The sequence below is a fragment of the Falco cherrug genome, chromosome 15 (assembly GCF_023634085.1).
Source record: "Falco cherrug isolate bFalChe1 chromosome 15, bFalChe1.pri, whole genome shotgun sequence".
In the NCBI taxonomy this organism is placed as follows: Eukaryota; Metazoa; Chordata; class Aves; order Falconiformes; family Falconidae; genus Falco; species Falco cherrug.
The window spans coordinates 15,676,135-15,693,833 of NC_073711.1; the positions used below are offsets into that span (position 1 = coordinate 15,676,135).

The following is a 17,699-nucleotide window of genomic DNA, read 5'->3' on the forward strand; positions in this document are numbered from 1 at the left end:
AACAGCACTGGTGCACTTTTGATGAGCAAGACTATCTCAAGAAAACAACATGCATATGGTAGTATTGTGCTAAGTGAAAGGATCCCGCTGTTGCACAAATGATTTCCTAAAAATACATGCAAGGTGATGTTTTTGGAACTCTCCTTAGTATAGAGGGTTTGAAATTATTTAGGAGACCTGTTGCTTGTGTTTTAATTAACTATAGCTTTCTGTTTGTGCTGCTTTTTAAAAATGGGACTATTTAGTCTCTGAGTTTGTAGTGTGGCTCTGCAAGGAACTGGTGCCATGTGTCTAAAGAGGAGGCAGGGTGCTGCCCTGGGGAGGTGGGGACAGGGAGATGGGGATGGTAGGAATCTCGGTTCCACTCCCGCAGCAAATGCCTCTGGAACCTTGTCAGCTGTTTTGCTCCTGGTTGTTACGTAATGTATAGATAATGATTTGTGACAGTAATTATGATGCAGCCATTTATAACTCTTAATTTGCTTCCAAAATACACTCCGATAAGAGACAAATATTTAATATTTTAAAAGCATGTTATGAAACATATAAATCTGTAGTTGTCAAATGATGTGATCCTGTATAGGTCAATGGAAAGATAATGTAATTTCTGCTGAATGTTGGGTCAGACTCTCACTTTATGGAATAGGAAGGAAAAATAATATGTTAACTCATGAGGAATGCTCAGCCTAATGTTTATAGTGTGTTTTTCTTCCACTGTGTTTGGATTAAAATTGTAATACGATGCTGTCAAATGAGTCTGTCACAGGCTAGTGGCATGTTAGCAACAATGAAGTGAGCCAGTCTGTTCTGATTTTGGTTATGTGGCACACTTGGGAGGCTAATGATACCTATAGTAAAACTCCTTTGTAACCAGTAGCATGTGGCAGGTGTCTAATACAATTAAAGCACTAGAGCTTAAATGTAGGTATTGAAGGAATCTATTCTGTGTGTATCCAGTTCTCTTGGGTGAGAAAAATGGGTTGCTTGCTGTCTGGCACAGTATTTGAAATTCTTGGCCTTCTAGCTGAGATAAATGCATTATCTGATTCAATTAATACGGTACCTGGTATGTCCTTGTTTTGAAGACTTCACATACAGGGACTGCTAGAACTCGGAGCTTGCTCCATCCCATCTGTGCTTTGACCTGGTATTGTGGTACCTCCAAGCCCTGTGTGCTGGTCCCACCCTTGTCATCCCTTGCTGTAAAACATAGCTGATTCCGACTGCCTAGGAAGGAGGGTGAAAACAGGCCAAGCGCATTACTGAGAGTTCTGCAGAGCACTTTCCCAGGCTCCCACAGTTTGTGGTTCAGAGACCCTTGCTGAGGGGTGGTATGTCAGTAAGGGCCTTCTGTGGCTTCTTCTATGTATTCACCCAGTTGCTTTTTTTGAAGTCATGTAAACTTTTAGCATTCTTAGCTGCATTTTTTTCCCTTTATCAAAAATACGTGTTTCTCTACACCGAAGCATATGCTACAGTATAAATGGACAGAATCTTAAGGCATTTAATGTTATCTTTTTTTCCCTGAAGTTGTGGTGCTACAGCAGAAATACAGGGAGAAGAGAAGAGTCTTCTCATCTGCCCCCTCGCCCCAAGCTTTTCCTGTTTTCCAGTGATGCAGAAAAGGCGGAGTGAGCTTTCAGCAGGATCTACCTAGATTTCTTTGTAAATGGAGCTTATTCCAAAAATCTCTACTTAAAAGGATTTTTTAAAAAGGAAAGCAAGGTTTGGCGCCTTTTTTTTTTTTTTTTTTACTTCTTGATTTTTGTTAAACCTCACATCCTCCAGTTTGTGGTCTGCTTGTGGATTTGTGCTGCAAATGGCTAGTTCAGGCCCAGGCGAAAAAGCAACAATGGTAGTCTCGTGTGCAGTTATTGATTAACTGGACTGCCCTGTTCACTTGTGACTGATACCTGACTGTTGGCAGTGACATGGCCTTTCCTCAGTGCTTGAGGAATATTATTTATGGTAGGATCACAGAAATAAGGCTTTTGTTCTATGTTTTTGTGAGATTCTGTAGTATGATCTTCATAAATGATCTGACCACGAGTCAGACTTAAAGAACTTAACTTACTCTGCTGAATCTGAAATGACATGTCTTTTCCTCTTTCTGTGATGTGTTATACTGAATTCAAGAGTCACTTGTGACTACACTATAAAAATAGGGTCCCTGAATTTGAGTGCAGAAATATGTACGTAGCTGTCTGAAAAGTAGCTCAAAATACTTAATACAGTTTGTGTGAAACACTTCACTGTTTGAGAAATGCAAGCTGGGGCTGATAGATAGGATGCCTTCCAGTTCTGTTGCTGTTCCCTGCTAGTCTGAACCTATGTTTCAGTGCTAAAGAGCTGTCTTGTGGAAGCAGCCCTTTGTGATGGGCTCTGAGCAACCTCTTCTGTTTTCCTAAAATTCTCATAAGGCGTAGCAGCTCAATGACGTTTGATTTTGGTGTTGGATTGGGATACTTTAGACACTGGAATAGGCATTTGTAGAAGGTTCTTTTAAGCATCTGTCAAAGAGTACTTAATATGAGGATAACCTGTTCATTTATGGTACTAAAATAGTGCTTCAAAACTGGGAGTCCATAAGGTCAAACTCGGTGAGAGACTACTACCTTTTCTTTTTAGTGGCACAAAAGCTTTTGCCTGCATTGTTTAATTCTGCTTTCACATAGAAGCTGTGCTGGTGTAGAATGTACCCAGTTACCACTGACTCTGCAAAGGGAGGTGGCAAATGAATGGACTGTGCTGCAAAACAGAGATGTGAGATCTATTTGTCTGTTTCTTCCAGAAATTAGTTTGGAGCTTCTGACCCTGAGCTGCAGGGAGAAAGAGAAACCCAACTGTGAAACCTGTTGAGTTTGAGGCAGAGATCATGTAGGCTGCCTGAGGTGATAGGAAATGCATTTGTGTGTGTTCTAACTTCTGTCAAGGAAGAAAACCGGAGGAATACCTAAGCTAACCTGTAGCAAATCCAGGAGTAATTTAAACTTTTACAGGAACCTTGAGACACCAAAAAACCCATCGGTTTTATATGCAAAAGGTCTGGCTTTTGGCAAATGCAAGTACTTGGTGGTCTGACCTACGCTGTGGAAAAGGATGTATGAACAGCTGGAAATACGGTTGGAGGTTTACAAGTTGGTAGTGAGTTATGCAGGCAGAATTGTTTGGTGCGAGGTAGATAACAGCTGCAGGGGCAGGAGGGAAGCTGTTATCAGAGAGGTGCAAAAGGGAAAGAAAGCTGAGGTAAATGGGAGAGGCCTGTCTTTCTCTTCAGATACGCTGTAAATAGTGTACAAACTAAGTGAACCCACTAGCCAAGCATTGTTGGAAGGACACTCCCCCACCCCCCCCACCCCAAACAAACTAAAAAAACCCTGCAGCATATAGTACTGAAGAAGTGGATTTAAGTGTAGATAGGATACACAGTGTCTATTCTTGATAACTAATTCAGGAGGCTATGTTCTGTATTTCTTTAGTAGAAGGAGCAAGCCATTACTGTTTTACCACTGTACAGATTTTGAGACAGTAATAGCAATGTTTTTGTTTTTCTGAACACTTAACAGCTTCCATTGCCTGTAAGTACTAAGCACACCTCTCCTCCAGTCCTGCAGTAACATCTTCCACTGTGCTTGGTTTGCGCTTTGTCATGGAATTTGTGCATTTTGGGAAGCCTGACTTTCAGCATAAGCTACTGGCAGGTTAAAGCCAACAATTGCTCTTCCTCTACTAAACACAATGAATTTAAGACAAGAAACAGAAGTCACTTAATTGTTTAAGAAGCACTCATGCAAGTCCTAATTGTCTAGTTCTTTTTTTACGACAAAATAAAATGCATTTAATACTGTTCAAGAATCCCCCACCAAACATATTTTACGTGCTCTTTTCTATTTAACTGCCTTATCACTTAAGTTTTTGAATGGTGTGTGCTCTGTGTGCATGCATGCAAAAAGATTTTTTTTTTTCCCATTAAGCATCTATTTTTGAGTTGGACAGGCAAGGCCAGATAGTTAAACGGTTCTTGTTGATGCATGTGGTAGGTTTTATTTTATATACTGTAGCGCATGTCTCGTAATCTGAAAAAAAAACCCTATTTTACTACAGACTTGAGAATTATCGGTTGGCATCCCTGTAGCAAGCATGCAATACAGTATTGTAGCTCCTTTTAGCTTATAAAGGTACTAAAAGAATTCCAATAGAGAGCATCCTTTAAAAAGCATGTTGCCTTTCTTGAGAGACAACATATTGAGTAAGTGCAAAGCATGTTAAAATGCTTTTAAACATTCATAAGCATGCTAGTCTTACTTTCTCCCTGTCCTGAGTGACTGCTGCTTGCTGTCCGCCTTTTGTTTGTGAGTTGTAGTAAATGGCCTTTTGCAGCCAGGGGTGTGATGAGGAGAAAGCGCTATAGTGAGAGATTTTGTACATGGTAATGTACCTTTCTCTTTAAAAATTGCAAAAAGGTGATTAAGGTTCTGAAAGGAATCTATTTTAAATGGAAGGGCAGTTCAGAAATTAACTTAATCATAAATGTGATCAGCTGAACTCTGGTTGACTGTCACTTTTATCATTGGTTTTTGAAGTTAGTTAAATACTTGAACTTGTGCTTTCACCTGCAACCTGTCTTCATGGGAAGGGAGAGTCTGTGTTGCTAGGCTAATTCTTAATGAAGATATTTTAACTTGCTCTGTTTCTACAGGAACCTACAAACTAAAAGCTTGCTTTTTCATCTGAAGTGGGTTGCTGCTTTGTACTATTGATGAGATGCCAGAGGCTTTGAATGGAAACCAGTATCTGTTGTTCATAGCCATTTGTTGTGGCCATTTTATTTTTTTCATCTTTTTATTTGGTTCTTTATTTGATCTTGGACACATTCAAAGATGTAAGCCCTTAAGACTACAGGATAAACTAGACAAAAGTAGATATGTTTGCACTAAGAGGCTTAACTCATCCTCAGTGCAAAGGTCGCTTTTATTTTAAAAATAGAAGCTTAAAATGTGGAATTAAACAGTTGGGCTGGATCCTCCCTGGTTGTATTTTTGTAGTGAGATGTTCCATAAGAAGAAAGGTGCTTTGTGAAGTTGGTGGTTCCTGTCATGTATAATCTTTATTGGCTGCCTCCTCCCCTTTTGTGCGTTTACTATTTGAGTTTCACATGTTTGTTGGTTTTTTTTTTTTTAAAGGCTTCTTTTTTGTTGATATTTACAGAAGGCCTAGGCCTTGTAACCTGGTTTTGTGGTGTAGCTAAAAATATGCCCAAAATATTTCTGTGATATCTTGAAAATGGGCATTTATTCTTTTTAAGCTTTGTGAAAAACTAACATCGTATTAAGTGCAGATTGTCTCACACTGGAACAATGGAAAAAGGTGCTGAAGGTTGCAGACACTTCTACAATGTTCACACTTGCGTATTTTTCAAAACAGCTTGCCAGAAATACCTGATTTGCTGCAATGGTGCAAGAGTGGTGTTCTGAGCTTATTGTGAACAAGGAAGGACAAAACTTTGTGCTGTCTCCTACAGTGTTTTCATACTTCAGACTGTTGGAATTAAATGGGAGAAAGTAATTTCTGTACTGTGTGACTTGTCTTCTGGAGATCAGTGCTTTTGGAGGGAAGAGCAGTGCCAAGTCCAAGGGCCCTGTGAGAAGATTCTGGATGTCTCTAGTCTTCAGTGACTCTCTTCTTCGCTTGCTATATTTTGAATGCTTGTATCCCTGATTTTATTTAATAACGTAGACTACAAAAAAAATCAATTGAAAGAACAGTTGCTGCTGTTCTGAATTTAAATGCAGATTGTTAAGTAATTCACTCTTGTGAATGTAGAGTCTTGGCATTTTTTTCTTCCTTCTTGAATTTTATTCTTAGTGTACCACGTAGTATGTAACTCTTACATTTCTGCCCCCTCCAAAAAAAGTATAGCAAGTACTAATTTAAAGAAATCTACTAATTTAAAGAAATCTTTTGCTTTGCATTTTTCTTGCTAATTTTAGAATAGTCAGAAAGTAGCTGTGTACTAATTGACATCAGCTGTAAGGAGCATGTTGTAGGGTTAAGATTTTAGTAAGGTGCCCATAGACTTGCATTGGTCTATATATTCACTCTGCAGAGTATTTGAAAGACATGGTTTCTTTTCATGTAGGATCTGGCATTTACAAGAATCTCTGAAACTTGAGAACTACTTACTACCAGATGAGTAAACCAGAGCCTTATTTTCTTTTAAATAGCTTTTTCCCCCCCCCCTTACTCTATATTCCTTTTTGCAACTAAAGGGCCAATCTCACATTTTACCCTGTTATTATGAGTCTTTGCTTGGGCTCCTATGCAGACTCTCCAGCAAAAGCATCACTAGATGTGTTAAATAATTATCCTAGGCTACAAAATCAACACTCCAGAACACCTTAATTTTGCTTTTTAAAGATGAAGATGATTGTTGATTTGCTTGTGTTTTCATAGATGTTTTTAAACTCTTTGAAGTGTAAAATAGCATTTAAAAAAATACACATTTTCATAAGGTGGATGTTGTTGAACAACTAATTTGACCGAAAACAAAGATCTACAGTGTAGTTAAGCTGGTGTTGCTATGCTTTGCTTGTAAGTGGGAATAATGCATTAGTATTGGTCTTCATAGCATGTTAGTGGTAGAGCTAATAAGTTTTTGTTAACAAAAAGAAAAGAGAAGGGGTGAAAAAAAAAAAAGTTAGACTGCTTTGTGGGAAAATCTACATCTGTTGAACCAGAACACTTGGTGCCCTTTGCTGCTGCCAAGTGTCGTGATGGTGTTGCTCACCGGCTGGGGACGTGGTGGGCAGCCTGGGCTGGAGCAGGGCTGGTCCTGCTGGGCGGCAGGCAGCCAGCAAGCTCTGGGGATGCGCATGGGCACTGTCTTGGGCCAGCATGAAGAAGGATGCAGGATGCTGTGGGGTAGAGTGAGGCAGTGGGTGTCTCCTTAATCAAAAGAGCTGAAGCTCAGAATCGTCATTTTTGAACGGGCCAGCTCTAGAGGAAAGATGTGACTTACCCTCCTCTAAAAATGCAAAACTGACTACAGCTATGGTACCAACTCCGCCAACATATTTTTGCTGTATCAGGTTTGAAGGTGAAATGGATGTTATTTGCTAGGCTAAATAATAATATAAATAAAAAAAATTTCTCAATTTGTGTTCCTTCAGTGAGTATTTGAATTTGTGCTCTGAAGTCTGTCATATTTTTTTTTTCTTTTCCCCTCCAGCAGTTCCTTGGATAGCATTTCAGACATGAATTAAGGACATTGGTTGATTAGATGACCCCCTCTAGATTCGTTACGTTCTTGAGATTCAAAGTAAACTTGTAATATATGTAGTGCTTTGGTGCGCTGCACTAGTTGTGTGATGTGCTTTTGGAAGGAGCAGGGAGGAATGTGACAGTTTTCAAAATGAGTGTGGATCATGCTGTGTCATCTCAGCTCTGGGCTGTAAAGCAAAGAGATCATCAATAATTCTCTTCCACTCAATTCCCAAAAATGTGCCATGAAGAATACCTTGTCCTGATAGCCCAAATTTTGTAACCTCTTAGGTCTTGCCTTTATTTCTTGCAATTTTTTCAGCTGTGCTGAGAGTAGGAAGGGACCAGGCAAAGGACAGAGCTGGGGGCTGAATGGCATTGGGAGCATGTTTGATAGTCTGGAAGAGCAATGGGTGCTGTGGGTAAATGTGGATTTTTTTGATTGAAACCTCCATGTTTCAATGGTTGTCCTCTCTACAGTGTTTGTTTTAGATGCGCCTGTGATGGTATTTCTAAAATGACTGCTATGTTTCTGAACAGAAGCCCATAGCCTCTTGTTTTGCTTGCTGTACTAGAGCTTGTAGGATTGTATGATTACATCTGTGTTGCCTCTCCATTAAGCTATTCTGTGAAACATAGTTTGTTCTACTTCAACTCTGTACTGAAATACTCTAGTTTGTTGAGTGCTTCTCAGAAATAGGTGTTTTTTTAACTGGATAGTGTTCCTTTATTTTAATAAAAAATGCTTTTTGGATCAAGGTGATAAAGTGATCTCTTTGGCATTTATACTTCCCTTTCTTCATGTGTAGTTCTTTCATCTTTGTGCAGCAAGAAGTGTGGTGAGAGTAGCTGTCAAAACACATGAAATATTGTTGACCAAAAAGCTAAATCCAGAGACTGATTAAAGGAGGAGCAGCAGGTAATAAATAAAAAGGTAGAGTAGGCTTTTTTCTTCCTTGCTTGGCATTGATTATTATTATCACTTGATGCCAAGCACAGTTTCCAGCTTTGAGTTGTTCATGCAGCATCTGTTAGACGTCTCTAACAGGAGAAGGTACTGCTTCTGTATAAATGCTAATACTAACAGGAGGCCTCAGTACTACTTTCATAACTGGAGTTAAAGAACCTCTCTACTAGTGTTTTGCATGGATACCGTGAGTTGTTCCTACAGGAACATCTTGAATTCTTCTTGATGAAAAAGCATTTCTGTATCTTTTTTTAATGTTGAATTTATCTTAAAAGGACAGTGAATCACATGATGTGGTTTGACCAAGGTTGTTTCTTAAGTGTGTGATTTTTTTGTTTGTTCTTTGAGGTATCATGGGGAAATACTTCTTTTCTATACAAGGTAATTGATGTAACTGATGGCCTGTCCGTAACAACTGGCACATAATGGACTAGAATGCAGTTCTGATCTTGGTCACTAATACATGCTTTAGAAAACAAGCTGGTCTAGTCTATTTTTCATTTATAATGAAATAATCTTTGGTGCACCTACAGGAGAGTTCAGCTTAGAAATGGGCAGTTGAAGGGGCTCTCCTGTGCACCTGAGTTCACCCTGCAGACCTGCCTTGGAGTGTCAGAACTGGATTGCTTTCAGATGAAGTAAAAGTGGAAGAAGCGCCCCAGCTGCAGTGCTGAGTCTACAGGACTATAGAACAGTTCTTGTGAAGTAAACCCCCTGAAATGCCGCCATATGGAAATGCAGCTGTATGGCTGTCATCTCCTCAGAAACAACTGCCTTGTTTGTTCTGTACTGCTTGCTGGCCTAAAGGTAGCCAGTGCATGACACATTTTTCCTTGCACTAAAGCCGTTTCCAGTTGCGTAGGGAAATATAATGTGGGTGAGGGGAGGAGGGATTCTGTGTTTGTTACCGAGGTACGTACTCTGTCCCAGAGAAAAGGGAAGAATTGTGGTGCTTGGAAGTAGATGGAGATGGTGGACAAGCAAAGTAACAGCTTTCTGGTAAAATCTGGTGTCAAAATATATCAGCTGTGTGGGATTAAAGGAACAATCTACTCAATGTCTTTATTTTTAAAAAAAGATGTATTTTTTCTAAAGATGTATTAAAGCAGTTTATGCTTCTCTGTTCTCTTGGAGATGTTTTACATATATTAAACTTACGTAACTTTATGTGACTAGGACTTAAGCAAGTGTTTTTTAAAAAATTAATATTTTTTTTATTAAGAAGTCCACGCTGGATTTAAAGCAGTGCTTGACCACTAGGTTTTGGTTTATGCATCCTACAAACCCAGCAGAAATAACTTCACAGGAAGAAACACTTAGCTTGCTGTTCACAACCCTTTAGCCTTAAAATGGTAGTCTGTTGGTCGCTAGCTGTAATGTAAGGAGGACCAAGAGATGCTTTTGTAGACTCTTCAGTGTACTTGAAAGCTGTGTGGGCTTATTTAGGAAACCTGTGAGTTGACTCTCCATTAAAATACTCCTCAGATGAGAGAACTGAGAAGGTGGGTTTTTGTGAGGCTGGTCTCATAGTAAATAGCAGTGTATAGGTATACGCTGCTTGAGCGATCAGGGCTTGTTTTTGTTGTGCCTGCAGCAGGTTCATGTCTTAATTTTTACCCTGAAACTCTGTTCCCTGTTCTGGAAAATGAGATTTCTATGTGAAAGTCTAAAGATAGTCTACCCTGGCTTGCTAACGAAGATGTATTTGTCTTTTCATCCATCCTTGCCCTTTGCCAAAAAGATTGCCAAAACAATCTTGCTTTGTTCCAGTGAAGTATAGAGGTAGAAGCTGTCTGTGATTCAAACCCTTATCTAAGGCAAGAGGAGGCTGGAAGAGTGGGGAATAGAACTAATAGAAATGATTTACAGTGTGCTGGAGAGCCTAACACAGTGATAGCAATTGCACGCAGCAGGCTTGGTCCCATCAAACCTTCCTCCTCTTCCTGCAAGCTTTGCATCAGACCATTAAGATCTGCTGATGTGCCCCCACCAGCACTAGTCCTCCAAATCCAGGACAGTACAGCCTGGATGCGAGCTGGCTCATTGTGTTCAGTACTGCCCCGATGATAAGCTGATTTCAGGCTTGTGTGCCAGTATCATTCTGTGCTGAAGGTATGCTAATCTCCTATCTCAGAGGTGGGTGTTGTGATGCTGTCCTGTGCCAAGAACAAAAAAGAATTGATCTTGCGAGTTTCTTTACTAAAGGCTGTTTGATATTGTGCAGTGACAGGGCTGGTATGTTGCATAAAAGTAACTAGAGAGCATAGGTACTGAAATGAGAGAAGAGTTACTCTGCAGCTGAGCTACAGGCAGAACCTGAGAGCTCTGTTGCCTCAAAAGTGGCATTCATGAGGATGTGGAAGGGAGTCAGTATCTGTAGGTATCTCTTAGAGCTATTCCTTCTGCCCCATTTGCACAGTGCAGACAAAAATTTGTGAGGGTAAATTAGTAGGTGATACAGGTTGTATGATGTTGAATTATTTTAGGACTTCTAAGTGTTAAATAAAAATGTACACAATGTTTATAGCATAGTCAGTACCTTTCTTCTACTGTGTGTTATTTCCAACTACTAAATCTCTGAACATCAAATAAAACATGAGGGTAGAGTGGGCACTGGCTGTTCTGTACTGCCAAGCAGCGTTATCCCATCCTTTATGGGGCAGGGAGACACGTGGTCCCAGGACCTCTCCTCCTCTCCCCTTTGCTAAGTTTTGCCATAACAAAACTGGGGTGATCAAGATAGTCTTTGTGTTTGCTAGAATTCCTCTTCCAAAGTTGCTGAAGCTGGGGTAGGGGAAGCTCTTAAGTTACATAGCAGGTATTCCCTGCTGCAGAACCCACTGAGCAATGCTGGGGCTGCGTTCAGGAGATTGCAGAGGGGGTGAAGGTATTTTGGTATTTGAGAAGCAGCCTCTTGCAATGTAGGGAGTCCAAAAGAATAATACAACGTAAAAATTATCTGTTCTGATTATTTGGAAGGCAAAATGCTCTGCTGGTTTCACTGTCTTCCCACAGTACTTGGAAATTCCATAGCAGGAACAGTTTCAGATTTCAGCAGCTGGATTTTTTTCTTGCCTTATTTTTTCCAAACGGATGTCACTGACAACCTAGGATGCCACAGGCATGTTATCCTGAACTAGTCTCAACTTTGCAAAGATGGGTGCATTTAATAATGGCTTGAATTATTGAGCAACTTAAATACTTCAATGAAATTGTAATTTCTGAAATGCAGTTCTTCTTTTTAGGGAGACATTAGCAGAACTTTAAAAATCTGTATGTTTAAATAAATACCGAGTGCTTACTGTAATAAAGGCTGTTGTGATTGGCATGCTAGATTGCAGGTTGTCTTCTTACTTGGAAGATTATTTTTAGTAATGTTACACTTTTTGAATCCGATCTGTAAGCAATCCATTGGACATTAAACTGCACAGTTTTGGCATTGCCTGGCATTTGCCAATAAGCTCCATCTTTGGGCATTGCCTGTAGAAGCACTGAAGATGAAGACTTGCAGTCTCAAAAGCACCAGCTCCCTGGATTTCATGGAGCTGGTGAAACCTGGAGACTCTGCTTTGGACCTTGTGCTCTCATGCCCAGCCTCTGGGTCTGCCCCTGTAGGCTAAGAAATAGCTGGAAACAACCATGCTGCCCAGAAATGTATAGTTTAAAAAAACCAAACAACAAACCAACAACTGACCAACCAAAAAAACTACAATAAAACCAGTAAATATGACAGTTAAGCCAGTGTAGCTGAGATTACAACACGTTTGTTACACATACGTAAAACTTGGTAATGTTTTACTTGTAGTTTGATATTGCTGTCTTTTGTGTGATAAAGGTAGTGTGGGCTGTGTTTGGTGTTATGTTGTGTGTCCCCTCCCCAAGCATTTTACAAGGTTCTTTTTCCTGTCTCCTTGCAACTGATATCTCCTGTTGTTTTTCTTAAATCTTGAAGGTCGTCTTAAGCTGATTCTGAATTGAGACTTTCTTTTGCTGCTCAGCTCTGTTCCTTTTGATGTTCAGTTAATCCTGGTTCTGGTTGGTGTAAATAAGACCTCTTCTTCACTAGATTTTTCACCTTGGTGTTTGTCTGAATGCTACATAATCTGGGCCTATTTTGCTGCCAAAATCAGCTATTTTGACTGTGCCTGCTTCTTGAAGCAGCTGAAGTGTTTCTGTAGCTGTATGGTGAAATAGAGCAGGGCATGGATTTGTCTAATCAGAAAAAGAAACGTTACTTTTTAAGTACATAATTTTTTTCAGTATGATTTGCTTGCAAAGCTGAAGCCAGGAGCTGGAAGGTGGTATGCTGCTTCCAGATCTCAGGGTTTCATAGGATTGTATCCAAAGCTTGCAGTTGTCAACACAGGCGGCTAAATGACAGTGCATTTTTGCCTGTTCTTGGCACAAGCAAACAGGGTGAGATTTTTGCTTATAATACTTGTTTTTTTCCCCCGCTACGTTTGAAGGTCTTTTGGTATGTGGATACAGACTAAAATTACTTGTTCATACAAATTGCCAAAGGAGACGCTAGTAACATAATGGCAAGGTAAAGGCTGCTCAGATTTGCTATTAATAAATTCTGGGCATAAAAGTGAGTAAGTAGGAATGCAATATTGAAGATTATGAGAAATTAATCTCAATGTTATAATTGGTTCATAATGTTTACTTCTGACTTACTAATTACTGACCTGTAGAGAATACATGTTTTTGCAGAATATGTTTGTATTTGGTCCTCTAAGGTTGTGGGGTTTTGGTTGGGTTTTTTTGGTTGGTGGGGTTTTTTGGTCGTTACTGTTTCTGCTGGCAAGTGGAAGCAGTGCTACATTAAAGCAGTGCTTTTTCTAAGCAGCGTTAGTGGCAATATTTGAATTTAGGAAGGATAATTATTTAATCACTTTAAAGTGCTTTGTTGAACTCATGAATATGCTCTGTGTTACATACTTGATTCTTTTTATTTTGCTCTAAGAACGATCCTACTGTATGTATGGAGAGGAGAATATACAGAGTTCTTTGGGGCTGGAGTTTCTGTCCCTGAAATACATGTTGAATTATGTACATTGGCTTGAGTCTTTCTGGAAAAAACATTTTATGGAAGTAGATCTTCTTGTCATTGATTTCGGTATTTTTAATTCAAGAAGGTTGTTTTGAGTATAAGGTAGAGAATGTAGTACATCAGCTAATTGTACCTTCCTTTAAAACTGGGTATGGAATTAGGAAATCTTGCATTTGCTGCTGCTGTTCTCTAACGAGTTGTTCTTCAGTGTTAAGTCTGTTTGTTTAAAAGGTGCGGCTCTCCTCAGGGTTTATCTGTAGAGATCCTGTGAGAGGCTGGAAGATGAAAAGTAGTTTTCTTAGAAGGCCAGATCAGTGGTGATCAGCTGCTCCTCATACCTTCAGCTTGCTTAGTTTTATGCATGGGAAAAATGGCAACATGTTTTGCAGGCAGTTGACCACACTGCAGCTAGATCAAACACAGTAGGAGTTGGAAGCTGAGCAAACATTGTTAGATGGGAGAGCACCAGAATCTCCAAATATCAGTGAAGACTGTTGCTGGTTATTTTACAAAGAAATACTCTTAAATTCGTTAGAATTCAAATCAAGAGTTGTAGGCTGGGAATAGAGTTTCCTTTGTAAATGTTTTATTTCCCCATGTGCTTTTCCAACAAAGTGACTGAAACAGCAGTCTTTGCTGGAAAACACCATTTGAACTGTAGCCTGGCTATTCCCAAGGAGCTGAACTCATTTGATAGGTGTTTTTACCAGACAAAATGAAGCAGTTTTACCTACATCTAGGGGTTCATAGAATTCATGCAAAAACATCTTTTGCAGTTGTTCACTTAAATTGTTTTAAGACAGACTTTTTCAGGATAACACAGATGATCTTGTTGGGATTTGGTGGGTTTTTTTCTCTGAAAAAAGATCATTAAATCACTTTGACTTCAAAACAATGACCCTGCGTTTGCACTTTGTTCTTGCCTTAGGCTGAAAGCACATGTGGGGAGTTGTCTGTGGCTCAGCTGATGAGATGCTGTATTTTGTTAAGCTGTCATTGTGAGTGGGTGTTGATGGTGTTTTATTAAGAATTACCGGGCTGATCGAACTACACTGTTCCTTTTGAGCTTCAAGGGCAGTTTGATGATACAGCTAAGCCAGACCTGCTGAAAGTGTTCGTTCTTTACTCCATTGCAGAGTTTTCTGTCTCTCTTGTGCTAATCTAAAGCCTGAGGAACTAGTCCAGGGAGCTAAACTTGACCAAAACCTGGGGTTTTTTTGTACCTGTTTATAATAATTCCTCATTCTGAAAAACTCAGGCTTGAGAACTCAGCAGCAGATATTGATCATCTCATGTCCTTCCTTTCTATTCCTTTCCTGTATTCATTTAGGGCTCTAAACTTGTCTACCCTGTGACCACCTGCACAGTCCACAGTGTGTGTACTGAAGTGGGATATAGTGATTTAAAAAGTACAGGAAAATCTGTCCTTTCAGGTCCTTGAACAGCATGGCATAGTCAGCGGGTGATTGCTACTGAACCCAGTGCTCCAGGGAGGAGAGAGTCTGCTTCACCCTGGAGGATGTATTGCTCAGAGATTGTCCCAGCAAAAGTCAGACTGTCTGAAATGATTCTCTCTGCATGTGTGTAATTAGGATTCCTCGTGGAGCCTGGGTGTATTCACTGCTCGCTTACTGCAAGAATGGTTTGGAGAGTATGATGTGATAGCAAGGCTGATAATGGAGTGAAGAGCTGGGATTTTCAAGCTTTGTTTCTCTTAGTTGAGGCAGCTTAAGTCCTCTTCCAATTTCCTGTGAGCTAGTGTTTTCTAAAATAGCTTCCTGACCCTGCACTGTACCACTTTTAAGAGAAATGTGAATCACAGCTGATGCTGATGTGTGTAAGCCCTGCTTGCCATAGGATCCAGAGTGCTTGGTAGGACTGATCCATCTTCATCGCTTTTTGCTGTTCCTTTGAACGGTCTGCGGGCTTTGTCAGCAATAACTTTTTTCAAGACCTCCAAAATTTCAAGCTGTGGTACTGAGACACTAAACAGTGATTTGGTTCTGCGTTACGTGGGGTGTTTGTGACTACTCCATAGAAAATGTTATGTTGGGAAGTAAGGACAGAAGGGTGTGGTTAGAAGGCTGGCAGTTGAAATACCGAGGTAGGAGAAAGGCAGGGGAGTTGTAATGCAGAAGTGACAGAGGTTGCTTGATACAGCGCATTAAAAGGCATGAACTGAGCCTGCAGGGCTGGGATGGGGGGAAGTACAAGAAAAAAGAAAAGTTGAGCAAGAGTCGTGTAATACTAAAAATAGCTGATTATGGTTTTTTTTTTTTGGTTGTGGTGTTTATTGTTTTTATATTCCTTCTACTAAATTCATATGCTTGCGTGCTTCCCACTTAGGGAAATTGTGAGAAGGGGAGGCTGTGACAAGGGGGCAAAGGTGACCGTCACTGTTGCTACTGCTGCTTTACCTTTCTTCTTTTTAACAGTTAAATTTCTAAGTCCTGCATTAGTACATGTTGCAAATACATCCTTTCTTTCCCTCTAGCCTCAATTTATGGAGGAGAGGATGAAAGGGGAATGGGTGTTTATTTGAAGAAGCAGCAACATTGTGCTGCTTGTATCTTAGCTATTACTTTGGCAGCTGCATTTCTGATTTCTAGATTTGACACTTTCTTCTAAAATATTCACATGCCAAATCCAAATACTTCTATTAATTGCATCACCTCTACGGCAGTTTTCAATGTAAGAGATAGGTATTTGCAGATTTGTTCAATTGCTCGACAGTGAGTGTTCTGCAAGCCTCCCGTTATAGGCTTAACTGTATATTTCACATCAAGTTGTGCATGTGTGGATTAGGTGCGTGTAGCATGTGAATGATGTAGTGTATCCATTAATCAGGAATACAATTTTTGATGGGGAAATAACTTGCAGTTGATTTCAGCTTGTTGCTAGAATAACTAATAAGGTTTTTTTGTTTTATGTATAGGCTGGATGGAAGGAAAACCACGCAACGTTTATGAATGAACTGAAAAATCTGCAGGCTTCAGGACTGACAACCCTTGGTCAGGCACTCAGGTCATCATTTGACTTGCTAAATCTCAATAGATTAGTGTCTGGAATAGACAACTATGGACAGGTAATAAATCTGTTTGTAGTCTTCAGTCTTTTACTTTTTCTATGTTTCTTGAAATTCTAGTGGGAGAGGGGGTTTGGTGGTTCAAGTTTGTTTTTGAGTTTTTTTTTTTTTTTTCTTAAATGTTGGATTTTTACATTATCTGTAGTTAAATGCCCTGGCTTCCCCCCCTCTCACGTTTGAAGGGTCCAGTTCTTTTGCTTTTGCCCCACTGTCATCATGAGTTTCTGAGTTCTCTGTATTACTACCAATTTATAGGCCACTTTTGTGAGCTGGAGGGGTTTCATACTGTTACTGGAGGAAAAAAGACTCGTAATTCTACAAATGTCTTTAGGATGGGTGTGTGAGTGCAGAGTAGCACATCTTGTACAGTTCTGTTTGGCTCCACACATGAAAAGAAAATTCCAGGGTTATTTTGAAAGATTGTTCATATTACTATTTATTTTATAATGACAAAAATACAAGTCTATAGCGGAGCATTAAAGTTACTCTTAGCATTCCTGTGCTTTTTGTCTCTAGGGAAGGAATCCATTCTTTTTGGAGCCATCTATTTTGATTACCATCACAGACGGAAACAAACTGACAAATACGGCTGGAGTTCAAGAGGAGGTAAACTTGCATTACATTCTTTCAAGTTATGATCTTGCAAGTTGGTGCTATGCTGAGATGAATATTAATTGTTTTTTCCTGCTAATTGTACTTCTGCTTCATCAGCCTGTTTTATGGAGAACAGAAACTAGCTATGCTGTCATTACCCAGTGCTTAAATTCATAGCCCATGTGGGTTTCCAGACTTCAGATAAAGTAGTGGATAGGAGAGAAATTGGGTCCTTTACAGAGGAATGAATGAATTTGGGTATTACGTTTTTACATAGTTTGCAAATACTTGAAAATATTCTTAAATCTTCTTTTATCAGCTTCATCTTCCCTTGAATTCTCCTTTGCCTGGAAGTGAACTAACCAAAGAACCATTTCGTTGGGATCAAAGGCTGTTTGCTCTAGTGCTGCGTTTGCCAGGAGCTGCATCTGCTGAACCAGAGCAGCTTGGGAGTGTGCCTACTGATGAATCTGCCATCACACAGATGTGTGAAGTTACAGGAGGTAACTGGGTGTTCCTTTGTTTTGGTTAATATTTGGCATTTGCCTTAAAATGTTTCTTTTCCTTTGATTCAAATTCACCTATGCCTGTTTTCTCCATCTGAATTGCTCAGTGTCCATGTGAATCTGTGTGGTGCTTTTTGAGCTTGGTTTCCAACATCACAAGATAACTTTAAAATAAAACAGTATTTCTGTTTCAGAGCTTATAAATGTGAGAGCATTTTATTAATGCACCAGTAG

At 39.7% G+C, this 17,699-nt stretch overlaps 1 protein-coding gene across 6 annotated transcripts in view; it reads left to right on the top strand.

Annotated features, from left to right (window-relative positions):
• Positions 1 to 17,699, top strand: part of LOC102045848 (integrator complex subunit 6-like) — a 41,851-nt gene that overhangs the window by 3,052 nt on the left and 21,100 nt on the right. For all 6 annotated transcript variants that reach the window (XR_008735204.1, XR_008735203.1, XM_055727238.1 and 3 more), the window contains exons 3-5: positions 16,216 to 16,365; positions 16,882 to 16,971; positions 17,279 to 17,462. Coding sequence is in view for 4 of the 6 variants with exons in the window: in XM_055727238.1 (XP_055583213.1) it covers positions 16,216 to 16,365; positions 16,882 to 16,971; positions 17,279 to 17,462 (424 nt within the window). In the remaining 2 variants the exon portion in view is untranslated. The remainder of the gene's footprint in view (positions 1 to 16,215; positions 16,366 to 16,881; positions 16,972 to 17,278; positions 17,463 to 17,699) is intronic.